The 20,490-nt window shown below is 44.9% G+C and overlaps 1 protein-coding gene across 2 annotated transcripts in view; it reads left to right on the top strand.

Moving 5' to 3' along the window:
* LOC125718940 (rho guanine nucleotide exchange factor 2-like) overlaps positions 1–6,409 on the top strand; it is a 68,958-nt gene extending 62,549 nt beyond the window's left edge. For both annotated transcript variants that reach the window (XM_048993261.1, XM_048993260.1), the window contains exons 21-22: positions 1,597–1,729; positions 4,362–6,409. In XM_048993261.1, coding sequence (XP_048849218.1) covers positions 1,597–1,729; positions 4,362–4,444 — 216 coding nt within the window. In that variant the 3' untranslated portion in view covers positions 4,445–6,409. The remainder of the gene's footprint in view (positions 1–1,596; positions 1,730–4,361) is intronic.
* Positions 6,410–20,490: the final 14,081 nt, after the last annotated feature.

Below are 20,490 nucleotides of genomic sequence, written 5' to 3'. Positions count from 1 at the left end.
ACACACAGGGCCTTGGGGGGGTGGGGGCACTACTCAGAGGCTGGTGATATCACTTGCCTCTGTGCTGCTGCCGCCCCCCAATTTTATACATTGATATACATTGAGGGTCTTGATGGGGGGGTGATGTGGAGGAGAGCTGTTCACAAGCAGCGCTCCTCTACACTTCCCCCGTCAATTTTAAACTCATCTTAGTTTCTCAACAGTAATACTCACCCCTTCACTACATACAGTCACATACATCTCCACACGCATCCAACACTCTACCTCTCACATGTGCAGGGGTGCGTTTGCGGTGTGTCTGTGTGGATGGTGGGGGCCTGGGTCCGGGGCTTGCTGCTCCGTCCTGGGTGCAGTTGGTCTCCTGGGCATGGTTGCTGGCCCCTTACCTTGGGGTGGTGGCCTGGGGGGCTTGGGCCTCTCCGGCGTGGGTGGGACTCTCTACTGGGGGATGTTCGGCCCGCGGTCATCTGGGGTCCTAGGGGCCCTGGCCTTGGCTCGTGCGAGAGTGGCCACATCCTCGTGGGGTTTGCTGCTGGTTGCCTCTGGTTCTCTCACAACGCACGCACAAAACACACGCACACAACGCACGCACACAACGCACGCACAAAACACACTCACAAAACGCATGCACACAACACACCCGCGTACACAATCCTGCATGTCGCCTACACAATTGAGCACGCATGTACATATTACTTGCACGTACCCCTCCAAGCACACAAAAAGATTTTATATGCTTGTATAGTTGTGTTACTTTCTTCAGTCTTTATTTTTGTTTGTGTTCCTGAATTTATCAATTTCTGCGCTTCTTTCAGATGCTGTTGATCTTTTGCCTTTCTTTCTCCTTCCCTTTCCTTTACAGATGCAGCAATTGGAAATTGTGTTTTCTACACTACTCATATCACTCCTGACTTATGTTTCTCACTTACTCTTTTTTTGTTCTTTTCTTTTATTTCTTTTTCCCCCTCCTAATCTGTCCCTCCTCTTTGGCCAGCTCAGCCACTGCAATATTTTACATGTGCTAAAAATGAAATAAATAAAATAAAAATAAATCGATCAACATGAGGGGCCTATACAGAGCTTATAGAGCCCCTCATGGTAAAGCAAGCATGTTTGGCACAGCAGTGCATTCAGACCATGATTTTGCTTGCTGCCGGACAGGACAAAAGGAAAAAAAATGAATGGCGAGGCCATGACTCCATGACACTGATTACATGTGCAAGCTAATCCTTGTTTACACAGAACAAACCTGCTCCAAGCAGGTTTGAGGATTTGGATGTGCCGCTATGACAACACATCCAACAAGAGTTTCGAAAAACCAATAGATCTAGGATCATGCCAAATCGTCAACAATTACATCCGGCTAAATGAGTAATCCATGTACGAAAAATACCCTCCAGGTTGGTTTCGGGATCAGTCCAGGTTAGTGTCTAGATCAACTTTGACATGCTTTAGGATATGTCCAGTCATATATAAAGATTAACTAAGGTGTCACTCAGGATCAGCCAAATCATGTGTAAAGATCAACTCAGGTTTTTCAGGATCAGCCATGTTAGCAGAGATTCAGAGTTTTTTTCCCTGTCGCTTCTTATACAGGTCCCTCCGCATGGCCAAGGAAGCAACATTAAGCTCCTACCTGTTTGTCCATCACAAGAAGGCCCCGGTGTGGCAGCAGAGCCATTGGAAAAAGGAGATGGCAATGCCCCCACCCAGCCTGGCAGCCCAAGGGGTTAGTGCAGCAAAAACATTTCACCCTATAGATACATTTAACTCTATATTCAGAACAATGTTGTTTGTCCCACCCAATATTTTCCAAGATTTTGCTTTCAAAAATATGAATGAACTTTTAGCAAACGATTTCATTAGAAATGCATTATGATATAGTATGAGATCATTTAGGATAATGTGAGAGGACGGATTTCACTTAGTCACGTAATGGATATGTCCCTGTGCCCCCAGTACTGAGAAGACGGGGGAGGTTATGCTGTTGGATCAACCGTTCCATTACCCTAGTATAAACTATATTATTTACCCTAGGTAAAAAATATTATTTTCACATTACATTACTTTCTCAAAATTAAACATTCACGTCAAAAGAATCAATATCTCTGTATCAATCTGCACACCCCACAATACATATTCAGGCTCTTAGTCTATTGCCAAAAGCGGATTCGGCATTAAACCTTATAACTCCGATACCACGGTAAAGTTAGCTTTACATATAGTTTTCTGGCTGTTGTATGAACAGAATCAAGCAACAGATTTCCACATTTCGTTATGGGCGAATTTTAATTACTATGTCAGTGTTTACAGTTGCACTTCACACTCAGTAGGCCTTGCTGTCTTAGAGGCCTACAATCGCTGATGATGATTAGTCACAGTGCAGTTTCTAAATTATATATAAATGTATAAAAATGGGGCGGCACGGTGGTGCAGTGGTTAGCGCTGTTGCTTCACACCTCTGTGTCGTCGTGGGGTTTCCTCCGGGCCCGGCTCCAGATCCCCCACAACCGTGTATAACAACCTGTTTCAGAAAATGGAGGGGGCGGCATGGTGGTGCAGTGGTTATCACTGTTGCCTCACACCTCTCGTCCCAGGTTCGAGTCTCCACCTGGGTCACGTGTGTGGAGTTTGCATGTTCTCCCCATGTCGTCATGGGGTTTCCTCCGGGTACTCTGGTTTCCCCCCATAGTCCAAAAACATGCTGAGGCTAATTGGACTTGCTAAATTGCCCGTAGGTGTGCATGTGAGAGAGAATGGTGTGTGAGTGTGCCCTGCGATGGGCTGGACCCCCATCCTGGGTTGTTCCCTGCCTCATGCCCATTGCTTCCGGGATAGGCTCCGGACCCCCCGCGACCCAGTAGGATAAGCAGTTTGGAAAATGGATGGATGTATAAAAATGCATAATCTGATAAGTAATGTACATTGTACTGCATCCATTCAAAGTACGAAGAGTAGAATTAATTAATGGACTAATGACTTTAAAACTGAATAGCTGTCACTCACTTACAGTCATTGGTAGTGAATGGACACATTGCAATTCTTAATAAAAATATTAGGTTTAGTTCCACTGGGTTCCAGAAGTGATTACTAAAGTGTCCTGGCCACGCGAAATTATCAGGTGCGTACAAGAAATTATTAAGCGTGCAGACAAAAGTATGAGCATTTTAAGTTTTTGCACAGATCCCTTCAGTGGCTCTGTAATGCATTGTCACTTAAATTACATTACAGTTAGTAATGTCACGATCAGTCGCGGGGAGAGCGGTGATCGTGCGGGCAGGTGTGCAAAAAGCAGGCGAGACATGCGAAATCGGGGCAAACTACGGGGTTTATTGGGGAAAAGGGACCAGGAGACATTTACCACAACAAACTACAATGACGGACAAGGGGAACAGGTCAGACCAGGACTTAAATACACAAAGACTAATCAAAGGAAGCGGACACAGCAGGAGACGATCAGGGAAGCACACGTGGGTAATCAGGGGGCGTGGCACACACGAGGAGCGGACGAGCCGGGCATGACAAGTAACCACTCCAATTTACTGTCAGTGTCTGCAGAGTACATTTTTTACCATGTGTAATGGAAAACCTGTGATACTCCTTGGTCCAGACTTTCTTTGTTGCTCAGTGTAAATAAATTATTGCCACTCAAAATATAAACATGCTCACTCTTAAGAGTGACATAAATATAACTCCATATTCTACAGCAGGGGTGCCCAACTCCAGTCCTGGGGGGCCAGAGTCCTGCACATTTTTGGGTTTCCCCTCATTTAACACACCTGATTAAACTCCTTGTGCTAATTACCACCCAGCTTTTGAGCTGAATCATTTATTGTGGAACAGGGAAAGAGCTGAGTTACACAGGGCTCCAACCCTCTAGGACTGGAGTTGGGCACCCCTGCTGTACAGCATTATCTTTGAAGCAGCAACCCATAGGAAAGTGTAAATCCCAATATATATGATTCTGTTAAATCTGTCACTTTGTATGCTAATAAGGTTAGACATTGGGATACTTAAATGTCTTAATCTAAGTCTCTGTTTTTCTCCTGTTTTGACTGAAGTTTCTTGGTAGGAGGATTTCTCATAATTGAGTCACCCATACTTGCTTTACTTTGTAAAGTTTGATTTATTAATTACATATCAGTTGTTTGACCTTTTTTTAATACAAACTTCAATGAAAGTGGATGTAGTCACTGTAGTAAATGCATGGGTATTGAATCTGGTAAAGCATATTTCCCCTTACAGTTTGGTCTTAAATTCTGCTTGAAGTGGTATTAAAAAGGGCTTACAAAGTCTTAAATTTCAGATAAAAATTTCTGCAGACACCATGAAGTAGCTGTGCTCTGTATTGAACTCTTCAGATCTACAGGATATCCCAGAGGAAGGCGAGAGTGGCCCAGAAGTACGGGAACCCCAGGCCGACACAGGCCCCTCCTGTAGATAACCACATCTCTGCCGGGATCCAGAACCTGCAACTGGAGCTGAACCCGGAACTCAGTACCAAACCCACTGGACCTGAATGCCTTCACCCAAATTTCAGTCTGTACCTCAAATGTTGCATGTGCAGTAATCACCAGCCTCCATTTATGCGCTTTTGACATACGGTACAAGTCATAATTGATCATGCTATATGATGTGACATTTGCCTTTGTCTGCATTTCGTCACTTTCTGTCTGTTTCTCATTCTTTAAAAAGATGCATATTATCTAACAATGTTTCAGCATTTAATGCATTTAAAATGTATTAGTCCACGTCTTCTTAATTTCATTTTCCTGTCCATTCTTGAAAAAGGCTACTATTTACTGTTTTACTTTTTGAAGGGAGATAATGGAGAAAGATAAAAGAACTGATTTACGATTCTACAAGATCCTTGGTGTCGATAAAAAATAAAAGCCATGAGTCTTTTTAGAAATAAAATATGAAGGAAGCATCTGTGTCCCTCTATGGCCTTACATGGCTAACAAAGAATTAATTAGCTGCACTAACGACAGTAAAATGCACAACATGCATTCTGCTAATAGTATTAGTCAAAATCAAAAAAGCAAAAGGTTAATGAAATCACTTTTGTTATTATAAGGAAAAAAAACACAAGCAGAGTGAACTACTAATTCAAAGAGCTGCTGCCACAGTTTGACATACTTTTTTAACGGTAAACTAAAATAAAAAGCACCCAATATAGACTGGGGATCTAAACCAGGTAGCAGTGCAGAGTATGAGGTTAAGCAAAGATTAACTTTAAAGGGCTCTGATCACTTCTTCAGAGTCAATAAGAACATTTGTATTGTATAAGTGGATTTATGTTATTTGTTATATATTATACGTAAACTGTGTATCTGTGTATAAATATATTAGCATTATTTTGAAAATTGAGTAAATTCTTGTACTTAGAATTTTACACTACTTAGATCAGTTTTCTGTGTTTGGCCGTCATGCATGTTTGTATACAAATTTAAATGTAAAAGCTGGTAGACTTGATTGATGGCACCTGGGCATTTTATGCATGACCTCACAGCACCAGTACAGTGCAGCATTACATTTAAAATGCTTTTTTAATTGTACTTTATACTATTTACAGTACAATGTGCAGTACCAGCACTGATAGCACCAGCACTACACAGATCAAACTATTTTAATAATCTGGCTCATTCAGAGTATTTCATACCTCATGACACTTTAATATTGTGGGATTTACTGACTTTGACTTAAATGTCTGAATTATTAAACAGCCTGTCTAGGTAGACATTGAAACTAATGTAGAGTTAATGCTAGTGTTTCTGTTAGAATTCACAGTGAAATGATTGCAAGGTCATTGTGTATGTAACAGAAACACTGGTTGTGAAAAAGTCTATGTAGCACAGGAGGAACCTGCTATCTGCTGTCGTAATGAGCAGCCAATTCAGGATATCTTTGACTGTTTCTTTCAGCTGGTTGTTTTTAAGCGATGATTTGTATCTATGTTTGTAAATATATCCGCTGTACTTGCTTTAATGCAAAGAGCAGAAGAACATTCAATTGCTAAGCAATCAGCCAGTATTGAGTATGAACTGCTCTGATCACCAGGACTCTAGAATCACTACTGGTCAGTGTGAGAAGGGTTCAACTTTTGTAAGTTTCTGTTTTTGAATATTTGTCAGTTTTATACCTGCAGTGCGCACTGTGTATTTCAATTTAACAAAACCAGTCTTGCTGACCTAAGAAAACTGTAACTGTTCTGTTTTCTGGCTAAAAAAAATTGTTTTTGTGCCCTAATGCTGTACTTTGAGAGTGTCCCTCTGTGTATGAATTGAAGCATTTTAGTTCAGCTTTCTAGTTTGCTAGTGTTGGTTTGTTTTAGCAAGCTGGACTTGTCATGCATTTCTCAGGCCCTCAGGAGCCTGTGTAGCTGGTAATAAAACTGTTCTTAGAATGATGTCATGCTGTCCTTCTATGTCTTTACAGGCTAGTTTTATTGTGGATATGTACATTACAGCAAAACATTTTTCCAGCCACTAATCTTAATTTTACATGAATTTATAAATATTTTTTCTTCAGCTGGGGAATTTTAACATTTGTGATGGTTAAACAGTGAAGAAAAGGATTATATGATATATATTGTTTTCAAGGGGAAATTTACAGTATTTGCATACTAGCAAGGAACCTAAAGTACACACATACAGACAAAAAGACAGATTGTCAGGACAGTACACACAGTGCACATAAAGTACAAGACACACAGTACAGATAAAGTGCACACAAACAAACAAAAAGCTGCATAACTCAGACAGTACAAACTGCAGACAGTACTGTGTACAAAATAGTTCTTGGTTAGCTGTAACCCCCATGGCAGATTTTTCCTAGAATCAGAACATGATTTAATGAATTTTATATACAGTATAGCACTAGTAGTAATTTTAATGTAAAATTATCTTTTGCATATGCACCAGAAACATACAAACGAATATAGGATCCAAATACAGATTTGTAATGGAACCAAGGGTTTCTGAGTCATTTCTTGTCATTTAATACAATTAATGTTACATTTGACTGACATATGGGGTTCTAGTTTTACAATCTAACGTAAGGTGTAAAGCGCATAACACAACTAACATTTATGGGTGTATCCAAATCCATTTCACTCTTTTGATGCCAGAAAAACCAGACTTTGTGCTAGTGCAAGGAGCAAAAGGGTTGTCCTAACTCTCTTACTTATTCAGAGATGTGTTTTGGGCATTACATGCAATGAACCAATAGGAAAGGCACATCACCTCACCATTAAAAGGCAGAAGTGCATGATCTACAGCGGACTATTACAATAGCACGTTTGCCCGGCAAACAAAATCACTTTTCATCCGAGGATAGGAATGTGCTTGTGAGCTAGGTGAAAATGTGCAAGCACATCATCGAATGGGAGTACCACTGTTGCTCCTATGCCTTTCGAGGTGAAGGAGGCATGGGATGAGGTAACAGTGATTGTGTCCTTGTTTTCTGGAATCACCAGATCATCCACGTAGTGCTGAAAACAGTAAAATGATGTCAGAAGATGGGGAAACAACTGGGAATGGGGACCTAATTTTCAATTTAATTTTATTTGTGTAGTTCATTTTCACAACATTACATTTTCCCCTCCCAAAGTCCTCAGTGAGTAAGCCATAGGCGACAATGGCAAGGAAAAACTCCCTAAAAGGAAGAAACCTTGGGAGAAACCAGACTCAAGGAGGGAGCCCATCCTTCCGGCCAGCAGAGGAAGTCAATCGAGCAAGATGGCAAAGTCCCAGTTCACACTGTTACAATCTTAACATTTGAGTCACAAAGTGGGGGGCAGGGAGGTGATGACTGGCAAGTCCTGGTACTGCTTCAGATGGTGGGTTATGGCAGCAGGGCATACAGGGAAGACGTCACAGGTAGTGAAGATGTCGCAAGCAGCTGGATAGGCAGATTTTGATAATTTGGGGACTCCAACCAGCACATTCCAGGAGTAGTAGGGGAAATAAAATGCAATTAGCCAAAGTAGGGAAGACTAGAGGCCGTGCTAACAGTTAGAGGAGTGCAATATGTAAGCTCCAGCAGATATGGCTATGGCAGCATACGTAGGAGGGAGAAACAAGTGGGAACACAGGCATACTAACTACTAACATACAACTAGAGTGACAGCACTGACAGTTCAGTTCATCCAAAGCCAATGACACCGATCCCCAGCAAGCTCTACATTCCACACTATAGGAGGTAGTAGGAAGTAAGCTAGACTAAACAAGTGTGTTTTAGTCTGTTCAGTTCAATTCAATTAATTTTTATATAGTGCCTTTCACAACAGAGTCATCCCAAAGCACTTTGCATGGATGAGTTGTGATCCATAAAACATCATTAGACATAAATACCAAATGGGACAAGGAAGAAAATAAATTTAATTTAAAAAGCCAGAAGACAATGGAGGAGAGGAACCAAAAACTCCCAAGTAAGGAGAAAAAAAACCTATGGGGGTCCAAGGTCAACTGGCTGCCCAACCCCCCTGGGCATAATAATATCACTGAATACAGAAAAGAGTGGAGTGGCATGCTAAAAGCTAGGTATAAGCTGTGACAAAGTCCATCAATGAGTCCATTATCCACACTGGCCAGTGAAGGATGACCAGAGTCCATGAATAAGTCTTTTTCTCCACGCTGGCCTATGTCAGGTCTCCATGAAGGCTGCACCCATGATGATGCAGTTCATACAGTAGGTCCCATTTGTGATGTCACCCCTCCATGGGATTGAACCAGGACTCCAGCTCCGACAGACATATGGGAAGGAAGAGAGCATGGATGGACAGAACATGTGTTGACACATGAATGGACATAGTAGAAAACAGCAGCAGCAGCAACAGCCGTAGTTATGGTGTGTAGGTTGCGGGTAAGCTAAACTGAAATAATGGGACAGAGACTGAATCGGGATCCTAAATAAGTTGGTAAACCATTCCACAATATAGGGGGCTCTGTAGCACGACCCACTCACTTTATTTATACATGTATGTGGAACGACAAAGACACCTGCACTCTGTAATCTGAGTGGACGATGCGGCTTGTAAACTTGAAGTAATTTTGTCAGGTAGGCAGGAGCTAGACTTTTATGTGCCTTATGTATAAGTAGGAGAACTTTGAAGTCAGCTCTAAACCTAACAGGAAGCCAATGCAGGGAACTAAGAACAGGGGTTATGTGTTCAAACTTCCAGCTCCTGGTTCGAGTTGCTGCATTTTGAATACAGTGCAAGGTATTTAGTGTGCAGTGTGTGCTCCCAGATAACAAGGCATTACAGTAGTCTAAGCTATTGTATATAAAGGCATGTATTAATTTCTCTGTGTCTTGAACAGTAAGAAATAATCGAAGTTTGGCTATTTGGCGTAACTGTAAAAAGCACGCATTCGATACTGCACTTACATGTGCTCGCCAGTTGGGGCTGGAAGGACATTGTCCACTTTTTTCCCACTCTGGCAGTAGCCTGCTTTGAGAGGGTTTCTTGGCCTCCCAAGAGCAACTTCATTTTATTTTATTTATTTATGGTTCATTAGGAAGTTAGTCTCGGGTAAGTAATTGTTAATTTGGTTATCTTAAAAGTTTAATTTCAAACGTTTTTATCTCTGAACCTATCAGATAATTGAAAAAGTTCTGTTTTAACGTAAGTGTCAACTTAGTGCAGGGGTATCCAATCTTATCCGCAACGGGCCAGTGTGTATGCGGGTTTTCACTGCAACTGCCTAATTCTGCCTAGGTTCCTAAAAACCTGCATAAACACCGGATGAGATTGGACACCCCTGACGTAGTGTTTTATTGTACTATATTATAGTAGTATTACACACTATATTGTATTAACTATATGTTAATTAAATCAACTTAAAGTTAAATACGCTATATATACTGGGCTGGGAGTAAAGGACGGGGTCATAGTGAGCAAGTCAATTTTGGGGCCAGATCAGTGTTGTGTTTCCAAGAGGTTTGCCCTTCTGTATGTTTGCGTCTAGTCATACTTCATGTGCGAGCAATGTAAGATAGTGAACTCACTCGTGGTCAAGGTTCGTGACCTCGAGGAACAACTGACTGTCATCCAACACAACACAGTTAGAGGAGAGAGTTAATATGCCTTTTATACATCCTGTACACTATACGATATACGACACACGATCAAGCAGAAATTTGACCCGACTCCAGGAATTATCGCACGAGTGAAAAATCAGCTCAAAAATGGGCCGAAAATCGCACATGGATGCCCAGCTTTAGGAAGACATTATGTACAGCACAAGTGGGGAGGGGGGAGAATGAAGAACAGTTGAGAGAACTGGGTAAACATAGCTCATAGACGTAAGAATGGGCGTTCACTGTTTAGAGGAGGCATCACCTGAAGCGACTATGTCTATCCGCTTTCAGGTGCTTCCAGCTTTAAAATTGGAAGAGACTGGGGAGGCAGGTGGTCATGGTGCATGTTGGCACCAACGACATAGGCAAGGGGAGGAAGGCTGTTCTGCAGAATAAATTTATAGAAGTCGCGGATAAGCTTAGGAGCAGAACATCCACGGTGGTCCATCCATCCATCCATCATCTCCCGCTTAATCCGGGGTCGGGTTGCGGGGGCAGCAGCCTCAGCAGGGAGACCCAGACTTCCCTCTCCCTGGCCACTTCATCCAGCTCCTCTGGGGGGATCCCGAGGCGTTCCCAGGCCAGCCGAGAGACATAGTCTCTCCAGCGTGTCCTGGGTCTTCCCCGGGGTCTCCTCCCAGTGGGACATGCCCGGAATACCTCCCCAGGGAGGCGTCCCGGAGGCATCCTGATCAGATGCCCGAGCCACCTCATCTGGCTCCTCTCGATGCGGAGGAGCAGCGGCTCTACTCTGAGCTCCTCACCCTATCTCTAAGGGAGAGCCCAGCCACCCTGCGGAGGAAACTCATTTCGGCCGCTTGTACCCGCGATCTCGTTCTTTCGGTCACTACCCATAGCTCATGACCATAGGTGAGGGTAGGAACGTAGATCGACTGGTAAATCGAGAGCTTCGCCTTTTGGCTCAGCTCTCTCTTCACCATGACAGACCGATGCAGCGCCCGCATGACTGCTGATGCCGCACCGATCCGCCTGTCGATCTCCCGCTACATCATTCCCGAGATACTTAAATTCCTCCACTTGGGGGAGGACCCCATCCCCAACCCGGAGAGAGCATTCTACCCTTTTCTGGCTGAGAACCATGGTCTCGGATTTGGAGGTGCTGATTCTCATCCTAGCCGCTTCACACTCGGCTGCGAACTGCTCCAGTGAGAGCTGAAGGTCACGGTTCGATGAGGCCAACAGAACCACATCATCCGCAAAAAGCAGAGACCTAATCCTGAGGTCACCGAACCGGACGCCCTCAACGCCCTGGCTGCGCCTAGAAATTCTGTCTATAAAAACTATGAACAGAATCGGTGACAAAGGGCAGCCCTGACGGAGTCCAACCCTCATCGGAAACGAGTCCGACTTATTGCCGCCCATGCGGACCAAACTCTGGCACCGGTCATACAGGGACCGAACCGCCCTTAAAAGGGAGCCCGGTACCCCATACTCCCGGAGCACTCCCCACAGGACCCCCCGAGGGACACGGTCGAATGCCTTCTCCAAGTTCACAAAACACATGTAGACTGGTCGGGCAAACTCCCATGAACCCTCCAGAACCCTGCTGAGAGTATAGAGCTGGTCCACTGTTCCACGGCCAGGGCGAAAACCACACTGCTCCTCCTGAATCCGAGGTTCGACAATCCGGCGGACCCTCCTTTCCAGGACCCCCGAATAGACCTTGCCAGGGAGGCTGAGGAGTGTGATGCCCATGTAGTTGGAGCACACCCTCCGGTCCCCCTTCTTAAAGAGGGGGACCACCACCCCGGTCTGCCAATCCAGAGGCACTGCCCCCGATGTGCACGCGATGCTGCAGATGCGTGTCAACCAGGACAGCCCCGCAGCATCCAGAGCCTTGAGGAACTCTGGGCGAATCTCGTCCACCCCTGGGGCCCGGCCACCGAGGAGCTTTTTGACCGCCTCAGCGACCTCCACCCCCGAGATAGGCGAGTCCACCCCCAAGTCCCCACATTCTGCTTCCATATCGGAAGGCGTGTCGGTGGGATTGAGGAGGTCTTCTAAGTACTCCCTCCACCGACCCAAAACGTCCCGAGCTGAGGTCAGCAGCGCACCATCCCCACCATAAATAGTGTTGATGCTGCACTGCTTTCCCGCCCGGAGCCGCCGGATGGTGGACCAGAATCTCCTCGAAACCGTCCGGAAGTCGTTCTCCATGGCCTCACCAAACTCCTCCCACACCCGAGTTTTTGCCTCAGCGACCACCAAAGCCGCATCCCGCTTGGCCTGCCGGTAGCCATCAGCTGCGTCTGGAGTCCCACAGGCCAGAAAGGCCCGATAAGACTCCTTATTCAGCTTGACGGCATCCCTTACCACCGGTGTCCACCAGCGGGTTCGGGGATTGCCGCCGCGACAGGCACCGACCACCTTATGGCCGCAGCTCCAGTCAGCCGCCTCCACAATGGAGGCACGGAACATGGCCCATTCGGACTCAATGTCCCCCGCCTCCCCCGGGATATGGGAGAAGTTCTGCTGTAGGTAGGAGTTGAAACTCTCCCTGACAGGGGATTCCGCCAGACGTTCCCAGCAGACCCTCACTATATGCTTGGGCCTGCCAGGCCTGGCCGGCTTCCTCCCCCACCAGCGGAGCCAACCCACCACCAGGTAGTGATCGGTTGACAGCTCCGCCCCTCTCTTCACCCGAGTGTCCAAAACATGCGGCCGCAAGTCCGACGACACGACTACAAAGTCGATCATCGAACTGCGGCCTAGGGTGTCCTGGTGCCAAGTGCACATATGGACACCCTTATGCTTGAACATGGTGTTCATTATGGACAGTCCGTGACGAGCACAGAAGTCCAATAACAAAACACCGCTCGGGTTCAGATCGGGGGGGGCGTTCCTCCCAATCACGCCCCTCCAGGTCTCACTGTCGTTGCCCACGTGAGCATTGAAGTCCCCCAGCAGAACAAGGGAGTCCCCAGGAGGAGTGCTCTCCAACACCCCTTCCAAGGACTCCAAATAGGGTGGATATTCTGAACTGCTGTTTGGCGCATAAGCGCAAACAACAGTCAGAACCCGTCCCCCCACCTGAAGGCGGAGGGAGGCTACCCTCTCGTCCACTGCGGTAAACCCCAATGTACAGGCACCCAGCCTGGGGGCAATAAGTATGCCCACGCCCGCTCGGCGCCTCTCCCCGCGGGCAACTCCAGAGTGGAAAAGGGTCCAACCCCCCTCAAGGAGACTGGTTCCAGAGCCCAAGCCGTGCGTCGAGGTGAGTCCGACTATATCTAGTCGGAACTTCACAACTTCGCGCACCAGCTCAGGCTCTTTCCCCATCAGAGAGGTGACATTCCATGTCCCTAGAGCTAGCTTCTGCAGCCGAGGATCGGACCGCCAAGGTCCCCGCCTTTGGCCGCCGCCTAGATCACCTCGCACCCGACCCCTATGGCCCCTCCCATGGGTGGTGAGCCCATTGGAGGGGGGACCCACATACCTTGTTCGGGCTGCGCCCGACCAGGCCCCATGGGTGTAGGCCTGGCCACCAGGCGCTCGCCATCGAGCCCCACCCCCAGGCCTGGCTCCAGGGGGGGGCCCCGGTGACCCGCGTCCGGGCAAGGGAAATCGTGTGTCCAAAATTTTCTTCATCATGAGGGGTCTTTTTGATCCACGGTGGTATTCTCTGAAATACTTTCTGTGCCACGGGCAAGCCAGGCTAAGTTAGCTGAGATAAGGAGATTAAATACGTGACTAAAAGGGTGGTGTAGGGAAGAGGGGTTTAGGTTTATGGGGCACTGGATGACCTTCTGGAACAGGTGGGACCTGTTCAAGCCGGACGGGTTGCATCTGAACCAGAGGGGAACCAGTGTATTGGGGACGAGTATGTGTTGAATAGTTGAGGAATGTTTAAACTAGGGACTGGGGGGTAGGGAGGTTATTTAAGAATATAGGTGGGGGGCATAGGCAGTTTTAGACAGGGGCCAACAGGAACCAGTGTTGTTGTGGCCCCTGTGCCGAAGAGATAATTTATTAATCAAGCCCTTTTTATCGAAAAGAAAACTTGAAACTGTGATACATGCATTTGTGACTCTTCACATCTTGATTTTTGTAACTCACTTCTTGTGGGAATTAGTCAGACCCCAATTGCAGGTTTACAGCTCGTGCAGAATGCCGCTGCACGTTTTTTTTTTTAACTGGCACTAGTATGCACGAGCATATTATACCAATTTTAGCCTCTCTTCACTGGCTTCCTGTCCAGTTTCGAATCCGGTTTAAAAGTCTTTTATTTGTATTTAAGTGCCTTAATGGCTGTGCCCCTCCTTATTTAGCAGAACTGCTTCACCCATATGCTCCATCTTGATCACTTACATCAGCAGACCAGCTGCTTCTATTCGTACCAAAAGCGAATCGTACACTAAGGGGCGATAGAGCTTTTGCAGTAGCTGCACCAAAACTCTGGAATGATTTGCCATTGCATGTCAGGCAAACTCCATCTCTTGTTGTTTTTAAATCTCGCTTAAAAACCAATTTTTACTCTTTGGCTTTCAATCCAGTGTGTTGTGGTGACTGAGACTCTTCTTTTTCATTTTATTATTTTGCTTTAATTTGTTTTGTGTTTATATTTGTTTTTCTTATATGATGTACACGTGTGTGTGTGTCACGATCGGCGGTGAGACGGGTGAAAGCGGGATCGCTCAGGCAAGCGGGCAAGGAGCAGGCAAGGCAGGCAAGGTACGGGGTAAACGGGGATTTATTGAAAGGAACAAGATGGGACGGACTACTGACATTGACAACATCAATGACAGACGATAAACTAAGGAAAAACAGGGACTGAAATAGACCAGACAACATGGTACAATCAGGGAAGCACACGTGGATAATCAGGCGGGTGTGGCACACACGAGGATCGTATGAGCTGGGCGTGACAGTGTGGAGTTTGCATGTTCTCCAGATTTCGTAGTGGGGTTTCCCCCCACAGTCCAAAGACATGCTGAGGCTAATTGGACTTGTTAAATTGCCCATGGGTGTGCGTGTGAGAGTGAATGGTGTGTGAGTGTGCCCTGCAATGGGCTGGCCCCCCATCCTGGGTTGTTCCCAGCTTCGTGCCCATTGCTTCCGGGATAGGCTCCGGACCCCCCGCGAACCAGTAACATAAGCGGTTTGGAAAATGGATGGATGGATGGATGTACAGCACTTTGGTCAGCCAAGTGGTTGTTTTTATAAGTGCTTTATAAATAAATTGGTATGGTATGGTATTAATTTCTTGCTGTGATATGCGCTGGCATGGACGCCAGAACACAACATGGCGTTCCTCACGGACTCCTTGTAGCACTACATGCTCACTGTTTTGCCTGAAGCTGTTTGAGCAGCAGCACGGGAAGAAAGGAAGAAGAAAGGAGAAAGAAGACCAAAAGCGCGAATTGTGAAAGTTGACTAAAGTTTAAAAAAAAAAAAGCGAAGTAAAGAGAGGTAAGCAATACGATTCAATTTCGTAAAGTCAATGTTTGTGCATGTTACTGTTGTTCACTACAACAATGAAATCCAGTTTCACTGATTTAACATGGATCTCGCGGGCTTCAGAGAATTTTTTTTTATCATTCTTAATTTCACTTAAACAATGAATTAAAAATGAAGGTGTAGTGGCAATTTTTCAGAGCTTTACATTTTTTTCAGGGTTTGAAATAAATTCAACCACTTCCTCATATGAGCAGACCAGACGACTTTTTGACTCGTATCCACATCCACTTCGTTAACAACCCCACTTACTCACTCGAAATCCTTGTAACCGTCGAACTCTTTTATTTTCAAAAAGGTTGTCATCAACGGGATCACATCCAGTCGTGAATAAGCTTCAGTGTTTCCAATTAACAATCAACAATGAACAAAATAATAATGGATTAGGATTCACGGTCCAAAAACTATATACTGCCAAGCTGCGCATATGTCCCCTTTTTTTCCTTTTCCTTTTATTTTTTTTTACCGTTGTCACATGCACAGCCTTGGATTCACCCTCTGACCAACAGAAACGCAGCGTCAATAACGCTACATACATTTCCGTACTTTTAACCATAACAAGTTACCTTTTGGTACGTATGCCTAAAATAACGTTCAAATTTGAAATATCAACAAAAAATATTAAAAGGATATTTTTTTGTACTTTGGCTCTAACAGAAGGTGTTGCACTTTTAGCTTCAGCCATATTAAGATAAGATCACAGTTTTCACCTGCTAGAATTTATTGCTTTCTGACAGCACTAGGAACAACATCAGTTACCATAGCTATGTAGTTGCCACGAAAAGACATTACATCCTTTTTTGCCCCTGTTAACAAAGGACAGCGTAGAGAGTGAGAGAGGATAAAGATCATGAGAGAGCTGAGGAGCTGGATGAGAGAGAGACAGAGGAATTGGTTGGATAGGAGGCTGAAAGTCAGAGATAAGATACAGAAACCGTCAATCCTGAGAATGACTGTAAGGGAAAAGTGAGGGACAGAATGAGGGATAACCAGTGCATTATCCATCATGTGCACCAAGTACAGTACCATCAGGTTTGTGATGCTGAATAAAACTCTGTGTGTGTGAGTAGTGTGATTGCAGTTCATACCCTGTAAAGTGCATGTAAAGTGTGTAGGCTATCGGCTTCAATTTGAATAAATAATAATGAATAAATAAAGTCATGAGTTAATAATGATAAATTAATATTGTTCTCAGTTGCACCTTCATGTTTACTGCACATTCATCTCTTTTCACATATCAGCAAGTGCATGGGTGACCCACCAGTGCAGCCAAATTTAAGAACATTTCCAACCACATTAATGGGGGACAGGAGACGCAGCTTCCAGCCATGCTGGTATGACAGTCATCCTTGGATTGAATACTCTATAATGATAATACAGAGATTTCAGCCCGCCAAATATCTCAAGCACTGTATTTCACTCACCATCTGACTTCAGGAACTGGAAAAAGTGACTGAGAGGGGAAGGGCGTTTTCAGTACATGCAAAGTCCGACAGACACAAGGGATTACCAGAGGGCTGTGAAAACCAAAACAACATTGGCAAATGTCCTCAACAAGGAGCACAGTAAACAAGTTAAAGAAAATCATGAATATATTAAAACAACTGGTGAAGTGATATCGCTTACAGCCAAACAAAATATAGCGCAGAGGACATAATATGTCTGAGGAATCAAATAACAAAGAAAACTTAAGAGAAATTCTCGAAACAGTTGCTAACCACGACGCAGCTTTTAAACATAGATCGACGACCATTCACAACACAAAGTACACAAGCAATATAATTCAGAATGAGGTTCTCGATTGTTTAGCAGAAATGGTCCATTTTGAAATCGTTGAAGAAGTAAAAAATAGTGAATATTTCAGCATCATGGCAGATGAGACAAAAGATGTTTTAAAACGAGCAGATTTCATTCGTACTCAAGTACTATTATAATGGAACCATCAAGGAGAGTTTTCTCCATTTGAATCTGCTGAGAGGCTAGATGCAGCTGGGCTTACTGAAAAAATAGTCCACTTATTGGAACGCCATGGCCTACACTGCAAAAACAACCTTATGGCCCAAGCATATGATGGCGCTGCTGTAATGAGTGGTAAGCATTCAAGGGTCCAGGCTTGAGCAAGCTAAATATGTCTTTTACGTCCACTGCAGTGCCCTATGTCTCAATTTAGTCTTAGTTGATGGAGTCAAAGCCAACCCAAAAGCAGAGGAATTCTTTGTTCTGTTACAGAGTCTTTCTGTTTTCACTTCTGGCTCATATGTGCATCTGTCATCAACTGCTGACCTCTCAAGAGCTGATGATTTAATGGAAGCTTTGGTTCAGACTTCGACAGATTTCAGAATCGTTTTTTGATAGGTTTTGGGATGAAGTTTTGAACATTTGTGTGCAATGCGATGCTGCCACACCGACGGTGGCAAAATGGCAAAGTAAGCCAAGCTCCAGGCTCGTGAATACCACATACTAAGCTCTGTTGGTCAGAGGGAGCTAGATTGTGATAAAGAAACATTTCAGTCAATGACTGAGGAAGTCTGATCAATTCACTAAGCATGCAAAGACCAATTCAAAAACATCAACCCAGAACACCTGGCAGCAGACCTTCAGCATCTTTCCACAAATTTTTCATCAGCTGATGAGGGAATGCAGTGGACTACTATAACAGCCATCTGAGTAGCCTTCTGGACCACCATGCCCCTGTTAAAACCAGAGCTGTGACCTTCTCACGCTCAGCGCCCTGGTTCACAGATGGGCTTCGGAAAATGAAGACAGCAGGTCGGGTCCTTGAGCGGCGCTATAAAGCATCTGGCCTTACCGTTCACAAGCAAGCCTACCGGGAGCACCAACAAAAATATTCGAAATCTCTCATAGAGGCAAGGTCGAAATTTTTTTCTGATGCCATCAGAAATAGTGCGGGAAATTCCAAACAGCTTTTCTCCACTGTTAACCATCTCCTCGAACTGCAACCCCTCCTCCCACTTACTGGCACCACAGCAGAGCAGTGCAACCATTTCATGGATTATTTCACATCCAAAATTGCACATATTCGCTCTGCCCTTTCCGGTCCTCAGATCCAAACCATTTCCTCAACATGTGCTATTTCTCAGCGCCTAAACTGCTTTTCTCTGGCTTCATCAGAAGAGGTGCAAAACATCATCAGGAAGATGAAACCCTCCACCTGTGCCTTAGACCCTTTCCCAACTTCCCTGGTGCAGACCCATATCACTATCTTAAGTCCCCTTATCACCTCTGTTATAAATAACTCTCTTCAAACTGGTCAAATCCCCTCTGTCTTAAAAAAAGCCATTATAAGACCACTTCTCAAAAAACACAACCTGGACCCAGAAGTCCTTTCCAATTATAGGCCCATCTCCAATCTCCCATTCATATCCAAAGTGATTGAGAAAGTAGTTGCCATCCAGCTGCATAACCACCTGAAACTCAACAACCTCTATGAAAAATTCCAATCTGGTTTCCGGTCAAACCACAGTACAGAAACTGTACTCGTAAGAGTCACAAATGATCTCCTGATGTCATCCGATGCTGGCTCTTCCTCCTTGCTTATTCTCCTGGACATATCTGCTGCATTTGATACAGTTGACCATGACATCTTATTAAATCGACTCCATTCCACCTTTGGACTCACTGACATTGCCCTCAGCTGGATTCAATCATACCTCGCAAACGGGATAGAGTACCTTGCTATGGGTGACTCCACCTCAAAGCCACACACAGTCTCCTGTGGCATTCCCCAGGGGTCAGTTCTTGGCCCCATGCTCTTCATTCTTTACCTTTCCCCGCTCGGTCAGGTCATCAGCCGCCATGGATTTTCCTTTCACTGCTACGCTGACGATACACAGCTTTATGTAAATGCCACAGCTGCAACGCCACTCTCATCATCCCCATCATCACCATCTCAACTCACCGTCTGTCTGGAGGAGATAAAGGTTTGGATGGATCACAATTTCCTTCAACTCAACAGCTCCAAAACCGAGGCCATTCTGGTTGGCACCCCTCACCAGATAAAATCATCACCCATAACCAGTATCATCTTCTCTGGCTCTAATATCTCTCTCTCATCAACAGTCACAAATCTTGGCGTAAAAATGGATCCCCAACTCACCTTTGAATCCCATATCAACCATCTCTGTAAGACCTCCTACCATCTCCGGAACATTTCCAAACTCCGCCCCATTCTCTCCCTATCTGATGCCGAAAAGCTGGTCCATGCCTTTATCTCCTCTAGACTGGACTACTGCAATTCACTTCTCTTTGGGATACCTAGCAAGAGCCTTCAGAGGCTCCAATACATTCAAAACTCTGCAGCAAGGATCCTGATGAGAGTGCGAAAACATGAGCACATCACTCCCATTCTCCACTCACTTCATTGGCTTCCCGTCTCCGCCAGGATTGAGTATAAGGTTTTGCTTCTCACACACCAATGCGTCCATGGACATGCCTCCCCCCCCTACCTCAAAGAACTTATCAACCCACAACGCGCAACACGTTCTCTCCGTTCTACGCAGGCTAACCTCCTCCACAAACCAAGAACCAATCTGAAGACTATGGGAGATAGGGCTTTCTGTGCTGCTGCTCCAAGCCTATGGAATGCCCTCCCTGACTTCCTGAGGGCACCACAACCCACTGACTGTTTTAAAAAGCATCTAAAGACTTTTCTTTTTAACAAAACCTTTGGTTCCTCCACTTAGAAGTTTTAAATTTGTTTACTTTTAAACTATTTATTTTGTCTCTCTTTATATTAACTTGTAGCCCTTTGAGATCCTGGGATGTAAAGGGCATTATAAATAAAATGTATTATTATTATTATTATTATTATTATTATTAATTGTGAGCTGATGTGCAGTATCCGATCTCTCAACCCCAAGAGTGATGCATTTTTGAAAGACACTTTGTTTGAATTTGGTCGTCTGTATGATG

This window comes from Brienomyrus brachyistius, chromosome 23, assembly GCF_023856365.1.
Source record: "Brienomyrus brachyistius isolate T26 chromosome 23, BBRACH_0.4, whole genome shotgun sequence".
NCBI classification, from domain to species: domain Eukaryota; kingdom Metazoa; phylum Chordata; class Actinopteri; order Osteoglossiformes; family Mormyridae; genus Brienomyrus; species Brienomyrus brachyistius.
The sequence above is the reverse complement of the archived record's forward strand: the minus strand, read 5'-3'. Positions and strand labels throughout refer to the sequence as shown.